General features: G+C 39.9%; 1 protein-coding gene across 2 annotated transcripts in view; it reads right to left on the reverse strand.

Annotated features, from left to right (window-relative positions):
* Positions 1–18,607, reverse strand: part of MAPKAPK2 (MAPK activated protein kinase 2) — an 83,937-nt gene that overhangs the window by 20,494 nt on the left and 44,836 nt on the right. For both annotated transcript variants that reach the window (XM_075850674.1, XM_075850675.1), the window contains exons 2-4: positions 10,038–10,177; positions 5,677–5,741; positions 5,260–5,339 (exon numbers count right to left, since the gene is read on the reverse strand). In XM_075850674.1, the coding sequence (XP_075706789.1) occupies positions 5,260–5,339; positions 5,677–5,741; positions 10,038–10,177 (285 nt within the window). The remainder of the gene's footprint in view (positions 1–5,259; positions 5,340–5,676; positions 5,742–10,037; positions 10,178–18,607) is intronic.

The raw sequence follows: 18,607 nt of genomic DNA on the forward strand, positions 1-18,607 counted from the left end.
CATAGCGCCCAGAAACCAATCCAGCAAAATATGTACTCCCTTTCGCTTTTTGCGCTCTTTCCCTTCTAAGCCCTACTGTGCGTCCAAACAGCAGGTTATGACCACATTTGGGGTATTGTTTTATTTGGGAGAAATTGCTTTACAAATGTTGCATTGCTTTTTCTCCTTTAGTCCTTGTGGAAATGAGGAAAAATTTGCTAAACCCACATTTTCTTTGAAAGAATGTAGATTTTAAATTTCACGGCCTACTTCCAATAATTTCGGCAATAAACCTGTGGGGTCAAAATGCTCACTATACCCCTAGAGAATTTCCTTAAGGGGTCTAGTTTTCCAAATTGGGTCACTTTTGGGGGATTTCCAATGTTTTGGCACTGCAAGAGCCCTTCAAACCTGACATGGTGGCAAAAATATTTTCTAATAAAAAGGAGGCCCCAAAATACACTAGGTGCTCCTTTGCTTCTGAGGCCTGTGCTTCAGTCCAAAAGCACACTAGGACCACATGTGGGATATTTCTAAAAACTGCAGAATCTGGGCAATAAATATTGAGTTGCATTTCTATGGTAAAACTTTTTTTAAAAAATGGATTTCAAATTACTTTCTGCACAAAAAAAAAATTAATTTGTAAATTTCACCTGCAGTTTGCTTTAATTCCTGTGAAACAACTAAAGGGTTAAGAAACTTTCTAAATGCTGTTTTGAATACTTTGAGGGGTGAAGTTTTTAAAATGGGGTGACTTATTGGGGGTTTCTAATGTATAAGGCCCTAAAAGCCGCTTCACATCTGAACAGGCCCCTGTAAAAAGCCTTTTGAAATTTTCTTGAAAATGAGAGAAATTGCTGCCAAAGTTCTAAGCCTTGTAACGTCCTAGAAAAATAAAAAGGATGTTCAAAAAACTATGACATTCTAAAGTAGACATATGGGGGATGTTAATTAGCAACAATTTTGTGTGGTATTACGGCCTGTCTTACAAGCAGATACATTTAAATAGAAAAAAAAGCCATTTCTTTGCAAAATTTGTGTTTTTTCACAATTAAATACTGAACGTATCGAGCAAAGTTTGCCAGTAACATAAAGTCCAATGTGTCACGAGAAAATAATCTCAGAATCGCTTGAATAGGTGAAAACATTCCTAAGTTATTACCACATAAAGTGAAACATGTCAGATATGAAAAATGAGGCTCTGACAGGAAGGCCATAAGTGTGCAAAGCGGGAAGGGGGTTAAAGAAAACGACAATGGCAATCTATTTCTGCAAACAGCGTAGTCTCCCTTGAAACGTAAATAAGTGCTGCATGTATCTGGAACACTGGTTAAGTAGGTAACATCAAAATACATAGAAACAGCCTGGGTTAACAAGTTGTGGTATATATCCGGATCTAGGGATAACAATAGAGAAGAGAACGGAAGGTTGAAAATTTAATGCATACTAAACAAACAGAGTCCTCAGAAGTGGAAGCCTTGTATGACTATAAATATCTATATATGTTATTCATTTAAAAGGGAATGTGTCGCTAGAAATTATTATTTTTTTTCAGTTAAACCATTAGTGATTACACATTGTTTTAATTTTTTCCCAAGTCAGTAAATATTATAAATTAGATTCTAATTTATAACATTTCCATGTGCTGGGCACTAGAGGGAGCAGTTCCCAAAATTGAAAGCATGGTCACTGTGATAAAGCAACCTCATTGATTTATGCTGCAAATTTGGGGTGGACACACTCTCCTCTAGTGTCCTCACACAATCCCCCCTCCCTTCATCTGGCTAGTGCCAGCAGGAGGAAGGGTTTGAGTCTTCAAACCTCCTACACTTTGTGCCGGCATTTTCTGAGCGACTGCACAGTGGTAGGAGGATTAGATACAGGGCTCAGCAGACAGTATAACACGACCATAATACACACATCACATACACGAACATAAATTACCTGCCACCGCTGATCTACGCTCCCATTCCTTGCGCCTGAACATATGGCCGGAATCCGTGGCCGGAAGTCGTCATCTTACTGTCCGGCAGCGGCTTCCGGTCCACTTGAAAATGGCGCCGGATTTCGCTCTGCAAACGAGCTTCCTCTTGGTCTGTGTGGGAGTGGCGCATGCACCGTTCCTATACAGACGGCTTACGCTTCTGAGAATGGAACGGCTCCCGTTCACATTCTCTATGGGGTTGTATGTGCCGTATTCCATCTCTGTATGTGTCGTTAATCGACACATAGAGATGAAAAAAAAAAATGGCAGCCCCCATAGAGAAGTAAAAATTGGAACACTGTAAAAATTAGAACGTGACAACGCTAATACAATTTTTGTTTATATTTTATTAAAAGCAATATAATAAAAAAAAAAAAAGAAGCATGACACCTTCCCTTTAAAAAGGAAAAGAAAATGTTTTTCTACGAATGTGACAAGTTCTTCAGCTCACTTTAATGTATATACCGTTTCTGCGTTTACTTGCAGTTTCACAAAGGCTGGATTGTGGCCGAAACGTTAAGTATCTCTATATATTGCCTTATTCGAAAAATAAATAATTTTTTTGCATATTGACCAGAGGAGTGCTTGAGTTTATCTTAAACATACTGTATAGGTGGCAGTCGTCTGTATGCAGAATAAAGTATTTAAGATCCTGGCACTGGCATCACCATGTAATTGTTGTCATCTAGATGAAGTTGGAAGTCTATGCAGGACGTTTGTATACAATTTGGCACCCAGGATATCTACATTTAACTAAAATAACTAAATAGAAAAGCACGTAGTGAGCTCTTATGACTGGAACTCCACATTACACCAGCATCCATTTATAATATCTTAAAAGTAAATATTTAATCTGCACATCAAGTGAAAGGCAAGAGCCTAGATTACATTTCATGAAGAAAACCTTTGTTGGTTAAGTCAGCAGAAATTTTTGTTTTTTGTCTATATAGTGCAGCATAGGCTATTATTAAAGATTATTGTAGTGTCACTTGTGTATACCCGTTTTAGTTGAAATTTATGTCTGCCCTCTTGGTTCCTTCTCCTATGATATGGTTTCTCTAATGTAGACTACATTTCTCATAATGCCTGTGCAGAGGGATAGGGGACGGAATCGCATCACAGTGCACTAAGGGCAGCAAGTGATAGATCAGTGACATAGATTCTGCAATGTGAGTACAGTTTTTCTCAGTGTATACAATTTGATGCAGCTTCAGCCTGGCTCCCCGGCCTTCTGCTAGTGATAGGGGACAGAAGTTCTTGGTCACTGAGCTATCACTAGCAGAAGGCAGGTGAGACAGGGTATTAGATTTTGATGCAGCTTCTGCTGGTCTCCCCTTCCTTCTGCTAGTGAAAGCTCAGTGACATAGAACTTCTGACCCCTATCACTAGCAGAAGGCAGGAGAGACCGCGCATCAGATTTTGATGCAGTTTCAGCCTAAGCTTCTGCAATGTGAGTAGGGGACAGAAGTTCTGTGTTACTGATCTAACTCACACTGCAGAGTCTCAGTGTATCTGATTTGATACAGCTTCAGGCTGTCTCCTCTGCCTCCTGCTTGTGATCGATTTCTGTCAGATCTTACTGCTTCACACTTCTCTCCCCAGTCTCCTTTTTGCATCTAATAAGAATAAACTCGGCTCTGCAAACTGCACACACAGATAAAATAGACAGGCAGTTTGATTCAAGGGAGGTTAGAAACTCTGCAGCTAATCGTGCTAAGGACTCCCCTATTATATAACTGCACTCATGGTACCTTATAAAAAGAAGGTTCACATATGTTCGCCTTTCTGTTGTTCTGCTCCATCAGAGCAGCAGAACAACGAAAATACCAAAAGCGCAGCTTCAGTTGTGCGACAGACAACACCGACACCAGACAGAACCTATTGATTTAACAGGTTATGTCGAGGTGTCTGTGGTTTTACTGGAAGCAAAGCGCAGCATGCTGCGCTATTGTTTCCGGTATTTTCGGCCAGATCTGTGGAGGCCCCTAACGGAGCCTCCAATGCAGACGTGAACAAGCCTATAATCTCTTCAGCATTACTCTATGCATGGGGGACATACAAGAAGGGTGGAGCTTGGTGGGGAGGGGAGAGGTCTGAGAATTGCCAGGAGGGATTTCATAGATTGTTATGTAATACTATATTTGCAGGAAGTCTTTCACACAGAGGACACTGGCTTCCGGTCTACACTACAATGCAAGCTCTGGACTGGTTGTCAGACTGAGCTCACATGACACAGCTGTCCATAATGAAAGGGTTCAAAATGTAGAGCTGCAACTGAGCAGAGTAAAGACAAATGACACTGCTAGAATATTGATGGTGAGTTAGAGTTTGTGAAAATTAATCACACACATACAAAGTTATCATTTAATGAATTGTTACATATGAATAGTTGCCATATGACATGTCCCTACTGTACTACATTCTGATCTCTTCATGCTTGCTTTTAGAGACTCCCTCAGCATAATAGTCAAGCTTTCTGGCATTATTTGAAGGCAAGAAAAGGACAGTTCTAAAATACTATTCTTGCGGTCAAAAATGCCAGACGGTTCAGATTAAAAGACAACAGTGTCCGTTAGTGTCCGTATGAATCAGTCAGAAAACAGATCCGCCAAACCGGTCATAGCTCTGTTATAAACAGCAGCCATGACCCTAGTGGAAATGGGGCCTTACTAGTTTGATCTAATATGTATACAAGGTTCCTGTAAACTGTCATTTGCAGCATGATCTCACGAGATCACGCTTGCTGTGCTGTAAGTTACACAAAAACGGTACCGAAGTGTCGGGATTGTGACTAGACATACCGTCCTGGCTGGAAGCAATGTCTATAAACTCTCAAGACACTTCAGTAACGTTAATGTCTGAGTATGTGACTGCGCATCATGATCTAGAAAGATCACTATGTGCTGAGTAAATGAATGGAAAGAAGTGTATGACGCGGATTGGTCAGCATCATACACTCCTCTGTACAACGCCCACTTGGTCAAAAAGTAAAAACACGCCTAGTTGGGCATTAAGTCATTAGAATAAATCCAAAATAGGTCATAACTGTCAAAATTTATAGTTTTTCTAAATAAATGTAGAAGATAGGCCACTTATAATCTGGTGACAGAGCCTCTAAATTTTGTGGCGATATACCAACAGAATAAAATCAGTGTGATTTGCAATGGACATAATCACTATTCCATTCAATAGAATCCATGCTACAACGTAAACTATAGCACTATTCCAAGAACGCTCTGCTTACGGATCCTAAATATTGCAGGGAAAAGGACAGTCAGACAATTTGCGTTACATACCTTAACATCTCTGTGGGCAATATTGATTGAGTGTAAATACTGAACAGCCTCTCCAATGCTTTTCATGATGTCAGAAGCCTCTGCAATTGAGACAATAAGTGAAGAAAGATAATGTGAAACTTGTAGGCTATAAATAAGGGTGAAGGCTCTGTCCTGAGACGCTTTCCTGATAGCCAAGTAAACATTTGGTCATGGATACCAGATCATGTGTCACATTCTGCAAGCATACAGTTAAACAAGAATGTCTGCAGAGCGAGAGAGATAAGAGCGGGAGGGCCGTCACCCACAAGGGGATCTGGCAATTCATCCTCTCTAGGCAAGTTGGAATTTAGACCCACCAGAACCAATATGACTTGCTGTCCCTGAAACTGGAGGCTACACAAAGTTACTTCACAGAAGAATTCATGGTACACATACCTCTCTCCGTAAAAGCTTGGTCGCCTCGATCTTGAATTCGGCTAAAGAGCTCACCACCATCCAAACTAAAAGACAGATATTTAATGTTAAGCATATTGGATTACGTCAAAAGAAAAATCGGCAACATTAGGCAGAGGCTGTGATCATCGTTCACAAATAATGACCGATTGCTGCATATTGGATTATAATGAAAATGTAACCTGCTTTAATCCCTTCCCTACTAACAACTATAAATATATGTTGGCATGGAACAGTCCGTTTTTCCATGCCAAGAATGATGTCACAGGTTTCCAGCGGCAGAGGGGGCAGCTGTCCATGGATTTCCATTACCAGTGATCTGTATATAGGCCACAGCAAATACACGTCTACATGTCTTTTCATCCTCTTTATGGCATTTTGATGCTATATTCCTGCACTTTGCTACCATAAAATTATTATTGAATATAGAAGTAGTTGTGTCACAGGCATAGTTAATGGTTACCAGTTCTTACCTAGTTATTTCTTTTCACGTGTATTTGAATATCATATTTATATACACTACCGTTCAAAAGTTTGGGGTCATCCAGACAATTTTGTGTTTTCCATGAAAACTCACACTCCTATTTATCAAATGAGTTGCAAAATGACTAGAAAATATAGTCAAGACATTGACAAGGTTAGAAATAATGATTTTTATTTGAAATAATAATTTTCTCCTTCAAACTTTGCTTTCGTCAAAGAATGCTCCATTTGCAGCAATTACAGCATTGCAGACCTTTGGCATTCTAGCTGTTAATTTGCTGAGGTAATCGGGAGAAATTTCACCCCATGCTTCCAGAAGCCCCTCCGACAAGTTGGATTGGCTTGATGGGCACTTCTTGCGTACCATACGGTCAAGCTGCTCCCACAACAGCTCTATGGGGTTGAGATCTGGTGACTGCGCTGGCCACTCCATTACAGATAGAATACCAGCTGCCTGCTTCTTCCCTAAATAGTTCTTGCATAATTTGGAGGTGTGCTTTGGGTCATTGTCCTGTTGTAGAATGAAATTGGCTTCAATCAAGCGCTGTCCACAGGGTATGGCGTTGCAAAATGGAGTGATAGCCTTCCTTATTCAAAATCCCTTTTACCTTGTACAAATCTCCCACTTTACCAGCACCAAAGCAACCACAGACCATCACATTACCTCCGCCATGCTTGACAGATGGCGTCAGGCACTCTTCCAGTATCTTTTCAGTTGTTCTGCGTCTCACAAATGTTCTTCTGTGTGATCCAAAAACCTCAAACTTCGATTCGTCTGTCCATAACACTTTTTTCCAATCTTCCTCTGTCCAATGTCTGTGTGCTTTTGCCCATATTAATCTTTTCCTTTTATTAGCCAGTCTCAGATATGGCTTTTTCTTTGCCACTCTGCCCTGAAGGCCAGCATCCCGGAGTCGCCTCTTCACTGTAGACGTTGACACTGGCGTTTTGCGGGTACTATTTAATGAAGCTGCCAGATGAGAACCTGTGAGGAGTCTATTACTCAAACTAGAGACTCTAATGTACTTGTCTTGCTGCTCAGTTGTGCAGCGGGGCCTCCCACTTCTCTTTCTACTCTGGTTAGAGCCTGTTTGTGCTGTCCTCTGAAGGGAGTAGTACACACCGTTGTAGGAAATCTTCAGTTTCTTGGCAATTTCTCGCATGGAATAGCCTTCATTTCTAAGAAGAATAGACTGTCGAGTTTAACATGAAAGCTCTTTTTCTAGCCATTTGGAGAGTTTAATCGAACCCACAAATGTAATGCTCCAGATTCTCAACTAGCTCAAAGGAAGGTCAGTTTTATTGCTCCTCTAAACAGCAAAACTGTTTACAGCGGTGCGAACATACAATTGCACAAGGGTTTTCAAGCGTTTTCTAATCATCCATTAGCCTTCTAACACAGTTAGGAAACACAATGTACCATTAGAACACTGGAGTGATGGTTGCTGGAAATGGGCCTCTATACACCTATGTAGATATTGCATTAAAAACCAGACGTTTGCCGCTAGAATAGTCATTTAGCACATTAACAATGTATATGGTGTAATTCTGATTAATTTAATGTTATCTTCATTGGAAAAAAAACTGTGCTTTTCTTTCAAAAATAAGGAAATTTCTAAGTGACCCTAAACTTTTGAACGGTAGTGTATTCTTTTTACAATAAGTCCATTTTGAATGATTTCTGCACCACACTTCGTTATTTAATCTATTAATTTATCATTTCTGTTTCAATTAACCCCTTAATGACCAGGCCATTTTTAACGTTAATGACCAAGGATCGACATAGCCGTATAAGAACTTGTTTTTTGCGGGACGAGTTGTATTTTGTGATTGTACCATTTTTAGATTTTTACAATATATTGATTAACTTTCATTAACTTTATTTTAGGAGAGAATTGAAAATAAGTAGCCATTCCAGCATTAATGCTCACTTTATAAATTTACGCCGTTTACTATGCAGCGTAAATAACATGTTAACTTTATTCTATGGGTCGGCACGATTATGGGGATACCAAATATGTAGAGGTTTTATATGTTTTTCCTACGTTTGCACAATAAAAAGCCTTTTAGAAAAAAATTACTTGTTTTTGCATCGCCGCATTCCAAGAGCCGTCATTTTTGTATTTTTCCGTCGATGTGGTCGTATGTGGGCTTAATTTTTGCAGGCCAATGTGTAGTTTTCATTAGTACTATTTTGGGGTACATAGGACTTATAGATTAACTTTTATTTAATTTTTTATGGGGGGAATGGGAGAAAAGAGAGAATCTTGCCGTTGTTTTTTGCGGTTTTTTTTGGACGCCGTTCATCAGACGGTTTAATTAATGTGTTCATTTTATTGTTCCAAGTTGTTACGATCGCGGGGATACCATATATGTGCATGTGTTATTTGTTTTGGCACTTTTACTAAATAAATTATTATTTTTTTCCCCACAAACTGCTTTTTTTTTTAGTCCCACCAGGGGACTTCACTATACGATCTGCTGATTGCATATATAATTCTTTGGTATACTTCGTATACCAAAGCATTATTGCCTGTCGGTGTGAAACGGACAGGCAATTAGGTCATGCCTCCGGCATGGCCTAACAGGCATTTGCTGAAGGCAGACCTGGGGGTCTTTGTTGAGCCCCCGGCTGCCATGGAAACCCGACGGCGACCCGCGATTTCTTTGTGGGGGGGCGCCGATCTGTCAAACACAGATGTTGCTGTCACTATTGACAGCGCCATTTAATGGGTTAAACTGCCGGAATCAGAGCGCGCAGGAGCCAGGCTGTGTATAACAGCCGTGCTCCTGCCGCTGATCACGTGGGTACAGTGGCAGTACCCACGCCATCACAGGACGGATATATCCGTCCTCCTGCGCGAACTAGCCAGTCGTAAGCCATAGCTCATTATTATAGAGGACTGACTAGCACCCTCTATGTAGTCCTCAAAAATTTTGAGCTACAGCTAGCCCTACCCATGGCCGATTGGCAATTTTCTCCCTATGAACAGTATGGGGAGAAAGCGGTCAATCAGCGACCGGCGTGCGGGACTAGCCGCACCTCATGAATACGGAACGAATTAGAAAAAGTGCTTCGTATAAAAGCTACTGCTTATTGAGAAGTATGTGTGAATCAGGGTCTTTGGCACTACTTTATGCTGCCCTCAGACAGGGCAACACAAACATGGTGACAGATTCCCTTTAAGTAGCTTCATTTTTTTTTTAGGGATGGTTCAGAATGATTCAACTTATTACAGCCTGTACCTCCTTGGTTCTCTGTACTATTGTGGTCATTTTTAAATGCTTACGATAACATGTGAGAATACATTTGCGTTTTTTCACACCACTTCTAGTTTCAAGAAATAGATCTGTACATAGGGAAATCCTACTAGTAGTCCCCAGTCATAGAATAATAAAATAGTAGATTAAAAAAAAACACAACTTTTTGCTAGAATTTATGCTGGCGTAAATAAATGTGCTAGGCCGTCATGGCCACACTGTTATTCCACAAAAGTGGTAAAGGTGGTGTAAGAAAAGTCAAAAGCCACAAATTGCTACGCTAATTGTGACTTTTGGGCCCTTTTGCAACTTTTCTATGCCAGAAAACTGGCTTGGAAAGGTTAATAGTTTCCCACCTATGATTTTAATTTGTTTGAGTAGACACGAAAAGCACTAAGCAATTCTATGATAATTTCCTGTTGATCATAATTTACTGTATTTCCAGAGGTTTGGTAACACCTGAACTCCAAGCTTTCTAGGTCAAAAATGTCACAAAAGGACAAACCAGACATGGTACCAACAGTAAGGCATGTCTCATATATGATCCCAATAGTTTGGCTCATCAGCAGCTACAACACAACACACCAATCCACACTTACCACTCCATTATTATAAGTAGACATTTTCGCGACTGGTAGAGATTCTCGTACACATCGATGATCTTAACAATGTGCGAGCACTGAGACGCCCTCCAGTGCAGCTCCACTTCCCTGCGCGCCTTAGGACAATCCTGCAGCATCTATCGTGGAAAGAGGAAAAGGCATATGGTTACAGCTTACATTTCTATGAATCTTCTCTATTCTTATAATTATTTGCTTAATGATGATTTTACCATGTGAAAAGGTGAAAGAACTTTTACATTTAAAACATCTCAACACTGGAAACATGTTCATATGGTTTAGAGGACTCCAATTCAATTTGATAGCACTTAGCATGACTAATTTAAACCCCGAAAAGAACGGATTTCAGGGACGGCTAACAAACCTCAAAATGTATTTGATCAAATTTAATTTGAGCTTATAATTCTAAAAAAAGTTCAACGTTTCTTACATCAGTAGTGTTTTTTTTTGCTTTGTAAAAACCGGATCACTGCTAAAAGAAAATGTTAGATCTGGTTAGATACCAACCTCAAGAGATTCGACAATTCTTTTAGCAGTCATCCGGTATTTTAAAAAAAACGTTTATTATAATAACTTGAAATGAAAGGCATCTGACTTTAGAGGTGTACGTGAACATAGGATCTATTATGAGGATGATCTTACTCATCAAATTATACCACAAAAAAACCACGTTAGGCCTTTAGAAGGTAACGGGTCAACAGAAGGCATTTCTCTATATTAGGGCATATGTACTATGCCTAAATATAAAGCTTAACTAGCAGGTGGAAACGCACTCATTAATTGGTAGGCAACAGGGCATGGATGAGAGGCAGAAGCATCTAAGACTCCCTCTCTTAGAAAGACTTCTGGTTTCCAAGGATTAAGGGTTGCAATAAAATTCAGTTTTAGGCTGTGTTCATATCAGCATTGCCCTTCCGTTGAGGGGTTCTATCTGAGATTTCCATGGGGTTAACCCCTCAATGGAAAGGCATATCAATGGTTTGCCTTTCCGTTGAGGGGTTAACCGCATGGAAACGTCAGACGGAACCCCTCAACGGAAGGGCAACGCTGATGTGAACAGGCCCTTACTTAGCTTATCACATATGCCCCACGTTTCGGTCACCTAAGCAGACTGTTTAATGGGTTCTATTGTTCCTCTAAGTCCAGCCTTGTAAAGTGGCAACAGTGAGAACAAGGCTGTAATAATATCTGATGTACAAAATCACACCAGAGAATTTTTACCCAACGCCTTTTTCTCCTATAGAAGTCAATGAGAGTGTTCTAGGCATTATCTCGGACCTGTGCAGAGGTCACTGTGCAGGGAGGAGGAGGAGGGGAGCTGTCCCCATCACCGACGATCAGTGGTGTTATCCTATATTATCCGCCTCCAACTTTATAATAGGGGTTATCCATCATTGTAATCCTGCTCCTGCCTGTGATAATGAGATGACTGCTGAAAAATGATCTCTACAGAACATGAAGGGTCAGTCTATTGTGAGGTTCAGTGGACAGTGTAAAAAAATGCAAAATTTTTATGTTAAAACCGTACCAGGCACAGCCGCTTGTACGTACAACCCACTGTGTCCATGTAAACAATGCTGATGGCTGGAGTTCCAAAAGGTTGGACCCCACCAATCCAACATTGATGGTCCATCCTTAGTATATGCTGAAGTTCCAGGGAATCTCTAATAAAAGCAAGCGCATGACTGACAAACTAAAGGAGTACAAACCCTGAACTTAATTTATTTAATATATGTATTCAAAAGTCATGAAAATTTTCATATGAAACCTCAATAGGAAAATAACAGAACAGTTTGTTTTATAGAATGTTCTACCCCTAAGTCACATAATTTAGAACGGATGTTAATCACTTGTTCAGTTTTCCGTAGAATTATCTAAGCATGAAAAATGAAAGTTTTATAGCCACTCTATTCCGGTTAGGCAAATAGAATGTTTACTGCTACTGGAGAATGAACACATTTGCCAAGTGTAAGATAGGTTTTCTTTTCCTTAGCAATTAGAGAGAACAAAAAAATAATAATTATTATATAAATACATACACACACACACACACACACACACACACACACACACACACACACATATATATATATATATATATATATATATATATATAATAAAAATAAAAAAAGACACATTTTAGCAAAAAATCACGTCATAGAAAACAGTGACACATTAAAAAGAAAGGTTCAAGCAGGACTAGGAGGAGGAAAAAAAAATCTGACAATGTGTACGGTAGTAATAGTTAATAATTAAGGGGAATAACAGGAAATGCTGACCTATGAACCAATAAAAATTATGTAATCTTGTCATTTGAAGGATCAACGCAACGGTAAGATCAACTGTGCCAAGAAATATGGTTGACAACATAAAAAAAACAAAAAAAATAACGCTATACATTATAGATTTATACCAAATATAGTATAGGCATTTGGATCCAAACTTGCAATTTCTTAATTTATTTTTTTCCAGCTGGTTTCTGTAAATGAACATTTTCTCTCGTCATGCTTACAGAGCACGTGATATAGTAGTGTAATGTCCCGTGTGCTCTGACCAATCAGACTACTCCGCTCAGCTTCTTCCCCTCCATCTCCCACTCATGCGGGTTTACTAAATCAAACCAAGAAGCTGCAGCTGCTTCCCCCTCCTCTCCTCGCAGCTTAAAAGGCACATATTCCTCCCCACTCAAATGTAAACATTGATTAAATTAGATACGATAAAAAATGTTTTTGCTTGTAGGTTTGTTTAGGCAGGGTAAGCTTTATGTCAAAAACGTCTTTAGGATTTATGATATATTCCCTTGTAGACATTGTTACATCAGATTTTTTACTTTTTTATTGTCTCTACCATTTTAAAGTAACTTTTACTTTAAAGAGAGCACATGGCGCATTTAATGTAATGGGTCCATGGGAACATGGCGACAGCCTTGGTTACATTAAATTGAATATCTGCTGACATGTCATCGGGTAGGGACAAGAACAAACAGAGCAAGTTCAGGTCAAATCTTTTTTTACCTGGCGAAAGGTAATTCCCTGATTGATCGTCCCTCCTTTGGCGGAAATCAGGAGGTCTTTATAAGGGGTGATGTGCAGAGGAAATATGTCTTTTGAAGTACAGCTGATCAGTGCACCAGTCTCACTCCCTTACTTTAAGAACGGTAGCAGTCGTTGAATCAGAGGGGAGTTATCACCCGTTAACACTGTGTAAATGATGTGGTCCAATTCTCATGTACTTTAGGATTGCACACGGACCCATTCATGTGGCCCCATGCACGCGAACATGTTTTTCAGGGATCAATGTGGGGGCCATGGGAACGGGCCACAAAACTCAGAGCAGGCCTTATAGTGTTTGCGTATTTCTCACTTATTCAAGTAAAAATGATTGAACAGATGCGGAAGACACACGTACCACAAAAAACAGACAACGGATCAGTTGTTTACGGGCCGCAAAATACAAGATGGTCATGTGCATGCAGCCCAACTAAACATAAAATGTTTTTAAGTATTAACCCCTTCGCACACCTTGGCGTACATGCACGTCCAGATGAGCAGTATCTTTGCGCAGATGGGCGTACAGTTACGCCCGAGCGTTAACAGCTAACCGCCGTGCGGCGCTACACCGCAGAGGCAGTTAACTGTGCAGGGTGTCTGCCCTGATCTCCCCGTTGCCGATCAGCGGCCCATTGCCGCTGAATTCGGCAATTAACCCCTTAGATGCGGCGGGCGATTGCCGCATTTAATGGGTTTAGAGCAGATCGGCAGCCCCCACATACAATGTCGGGGGCTGCCGATAGTGGTCATGGAAACTGGAGGCAACGATGACCCCCGGGCTGCCATGTACGGAAGTCTATAAGGACCAGCCGGAGGTTGGTCCTCATAGGCTTCCTGTCAGAGTGACTGTCACGCCACAATGGGAGTTAGAATACATTACAATACGTAGGTAGTGTCATGTATTCTAGCAGTGATAAGAGCCGCAAGTCTTCAAGTTCCCTAGTGGGACAAAAAAAACAAAAAAAAAAACGTAATAAAAATATGTTTTATAAAAGCGTACAAATACCAAATACCAGCAAAACCCCAAACAGAACTAAGCAAAATCTGTGCTCCAAATACCAAATGACACTCCCTCCCTTCTGAACCCTACAGTGTGCACAAACAGCAGTTTACGTCCACAGATATGGCACCGCCAAACCCGATTAACATTTTATGAGGTATTTGTCTTCAGTGGCACAAACTGGGCACAACATATTGTGCACTAAAATGGCATATCAATGGAAAACTGTAATTTTCACTCTGCACCATCCATTGCGCATTAACCCCTTCGCGTGCACGACTTAATAGCATGTCGTGGTGCGGGGGGTGATGTATGGAGCGGGCTCACGCGCTGAGCCTGCGCCATAAACTGCAGGTGTCAGATGCGCATTACAGCGGACACGGACAGGAACAGCGATCATGCTGTTACAGGAGCCTATAAAAATTACAATATACTGCAACACATTAGTATTGCAGTGTATTGTACCAGCAATCTAATGGTCGCTGGTTCAAGACCCCCAGGGGGACTAATAAAATGTGTAAACAATAAATATTTTAAGTCGAGAAAAACAAAAAAAAGTTAAAAAACACACAATTGGTATTGCTGCGTACAAGTCCAAACGAAAACAATATACCATTATTTAACGCGGACGGTGAACGCCGTAAAAAATAAAGATTTTAAAACGACAAAAATCGCTGTTTTTTGGTCACCATAGCTCTCGATAAAAATGTAATAAAAAGTGCTCAAAAAGTTGTGTACCAAACAATGGTATCAATAAAAACTACAGCTCATCCTCTCAAATCGACCAAGAAAAAAAAAAAAAGAAGTTACACTTCTCGGAGGCATGGTGAAACAATTATTTTTTATATATATATATTATTTTTTTAACAAAATAGCTTTTACTCTGCAATAGTAGGAACATAAAATTAAAAAAAAAACAATATAAATTTGGTATCGCCGTAGTCGTATTGAGTCGCAGAAACCATTTAAGTTGCCGTTTTCACTGCATGGTGATGGCCGTAAAAACTAAACCCAAAAATCAATGGAGGAATTGCAGTTTTTCCCAATTTCAGCCTGCAAAGAATTGTATTTTCGGTCTCCCAGTACATGAAATTGTACTATAAATGGTGTTAACAGAAACTACAACTACTCCTGCAAGAAATATGCCCTTACACCGCTCTACTGATTGAAAAACAAAAAAAAGTTATGGCTCTTGGAAAGGAGGGAGGGAAAAACGAAAGAGAAAAAGCAAAAAAGATCTATCTATCTATCTATCTATCTATCTATCTATCTATCTATATATATATATATATATATATATATATATATAATCAGTCCAGAAAGGGTTAATTTCCAATAAAAAACATTTATAACCACATGTGGGGTATTGTCATACTCAGGAGAAATTGCTTTACAGATGTTGGGGTGCTTTTTGTCCTTTGTGAAAATGAAAAAAATTCGGCATTTTTGTGGAAATAATGTAGATATTTATTTTTGCGGCCTAATTCTAATAAATTTTGCAAAAGACCTAAATGCTCACTATACCCATAGAGATTCCTTAAGGGGTGTAGTTTCCCAAATAGGGTCACTTTTGGGGGGATTCCACGGTTTTGGACTCTCAGGGGCTTTGCAAATGCGACATGATACCCGTAAACCATTTCAGCTACATTTGAGCTCCAAAAGCCAAATAGTGCTCCTTTCCTTCTAAGCCCCACTGTGTGTCCAAACAGCAGTTTATTACCACACATGGCATACTGCCGTAATCGGGAGAAATTGCTTTACAAATGTTGCCGTGCTTTTTCGCCTTTATGCCTTGTAAAAGTAGATTTTCATGTTCACAAACTAATTCCAATGAATTCAGCAAAAAACTGTGGGGTCAAATTGCTAACTATACCCCTAGAAAAATTCCTTAAAGGAACAGTGTCATCAGAAATAATTTTTTTATATGTTAAAGATGTTAGTGCTTTATTAAAAACTTTTATATTTATTTGTGTGTTTGTGTTTTACTTTTTCTTCCCTATGGGGGCTGCCATTTTTTGTTCCATTTCTGTGTGTGTCGATTAACGACACATACAGACATGGAATACGGCAGCCACAGTCCCATAGGGACTGCGAACGGCTCCCGTCCCATTGACTGCAGTGTACGGCGTCTGTGTGGGAACTGCGCATGCGCCGCTCCCACACAGTCCTATTCGAAATTGGCGCCGTCCGGCGCCATTTTCCTGTGGACCGGAAGTCGCGGCCGGACAGTAATATTACTACTTCCGGTCGCGGCTTCCGGATTTCTGCACTTGCACCAGCGGCAGCAAACGGGGCGGACGGGCCGGAGGGAGCCGCGGCGGCAGGAGCAGGTAAGAGATTTCAATGTATGTTCGTGTTTGTGTGTGTTTACTACTGTATGTAAACCTACTACACTGTGGGTTAGCTCAAAAAATGGCGACACACAGTGTAGGAGGTTACACCGTTCAAACCCCTCGTTTATCCCGGAACTAGCCAGGATAAAGGAGGGGGGGATGCTGAGAGCTCACTAGAGCGAGGGCTGTTAACCCAATGCTGCAATGCTGCAATTTTGGGAACAGCGCCATCTAGTGACCAAAAATGGGTAGTATTATAAATTAGAAATAATTTATAATATTTCCTGGACTCGTGCAAAAAAATAAAAAAAATTTGAACAATGTTTAACCACCCACACACTAAATGTTTAATTTTTAAAAAAAAAACATGTTTTTCTGGCAACACATTCCCTTTAAGGGCTGTAGTTTCCAAAAATCGGGTCACTATGAGGGTATGTTCACACGCTAGCTGTCATTTACGGCTGAAATGACAGCCTGTTTTCAGAAGAAAACAGCTGCGTCGTTTCAGCCGTAAAAGTAGCTCCTCGTAATATACGAGGCGTCTGTGACGCTCGTATATCTTGAGCTGCTCTTCATTGAGTTCAATGAAGAACAGCTCAAATTACGTTGCAAATTTGCCGAGGCAGACAATTTACGCGTCGTCGTTTGACAGCTGTCAAACGACGACGCGTAAATTACAGGTCGTCTGCACAATACGTCGGCAAACCCATTCAAATGAATGGGCAGATGTTTGCCGACGTATTGTAGCACTATTTTCAGGCGTAAAACGAGGCATAATACGCCTCGTTTACGCCTGAAAATAGGTCGTGTGAACCCAGCCTGAGAGTTCCCACTGTTTTGGCACCAGAAGACCTCTTCAAACATGACATGGTGCCTAAAATATATATTTTTTTTAAAAATTAAAAAAAAGGAGGCCCTTAATAGTCACTAGGTGCTCCTTTGCTTCTGAGGCCGGTGCTTCAGTCCACTACCACAAACTGCAGAATCTGGGCAATAAATATTGAGTTGCATTTGTCGGGTAAAACTTTGTGTAGCAGAAAAAATATATTACAAATTAATTTTGGCAAAAAAAAAAATTAATTTCGAAGTTTCACCTCCACATTGCTTTAATTCCTGTGAAACGCCTAAAGGATTAAAACACTTTCTGAATGCTGTTTTGAACACTTTGAGGGGTTCAGTTTTCAAAACGGTGATTTATGGGGACTTTCTAATATATAAGGCCCTCAAAGCCACTTCAGAACTGAACTGGTCCCTGAAAAAATAGCCTTTTGAAAGTCTTGAAAATGTGAGAAATTGTTTCTTAAGTTCGAAGCTTTGTAACGTCATAGAAAAATAAAAGGACGTTCAAAAAACACGATACAAACAAAGTAGACATATGGGATATATAAAATAGTAATACAACACAAAAAATAGTTACTATCTATATGTTTTACAAGCAGATACATTTAAATTTAGAAAAATTAAAATTTTTGCAAATTTTGGTGTTTCACAAATAAATATTGAATTTATCGATCACATTTTTACACTAATCTAAAGTACAATATGTCACGAGAAAACAATCTCAGAATCACTTGGATAGGTAAAAGCATTCCAGAGTTATTACCACATAAAGTGACATAAAAAAAATGGGCTTCGTCCTCAAGGCCAAAATAGGCTCAGTTCTGAAGGGGTTAAGGCTTTTTCAATTTATTTACGTTAGTGCTCAACAATGGACCGTTGCAGATAGCGATATAGCTATATCACTAGTGCTGTGTAAATGAATGGAGGGAAGTGTTTAACGCTGATTGGTCAGCGTCACACTCCTCTGTACAACGCCCACTTGGTCTAAAGTAAAAACACGCCCACTTGGGCATTAAGAAACTCATTAGCATGAAGCTAAAAATCGCTCATAAAGTGATAAAAATAGATCGTTTTTCTAAATAAAAAGCACTGCTTTCACCTACATTACAGCGCCGATCTCCTTATGTAGAAGATAGGGCACTTATAATGTGTTGACAGAGTCTCTTTAAATACAGCCTACTAGAGGTTGTATTACCCCAACAGGGATATAAAAACTTCACCCATCCTCCTCCAAGGTGCCATTTCCTGCATGTTAGTGCAAGAGAGTAGTTTTAACCACTTAATTCTGGTGCTTCAACCTAGATTGGATGGTATCCTTGCAGACCA

The sequence above is a fragment of the Rhinoderma darwinii genome, chromosome 2 (genome assembly GCF_050947455.1).
Source record: "Rhinoderma darwinii isolate aRhiDar2 chromosome 2, aRhiDar2.hap1, whole genome shotgun sequence".
Taxonomy (NCBI): domain Eukaryota; kingdom Metazoa; phylum Chordata; class Amphibia; order Anura; family Rhinodermatidae; genus Rhinoderma; species Rhinoderma darwinii.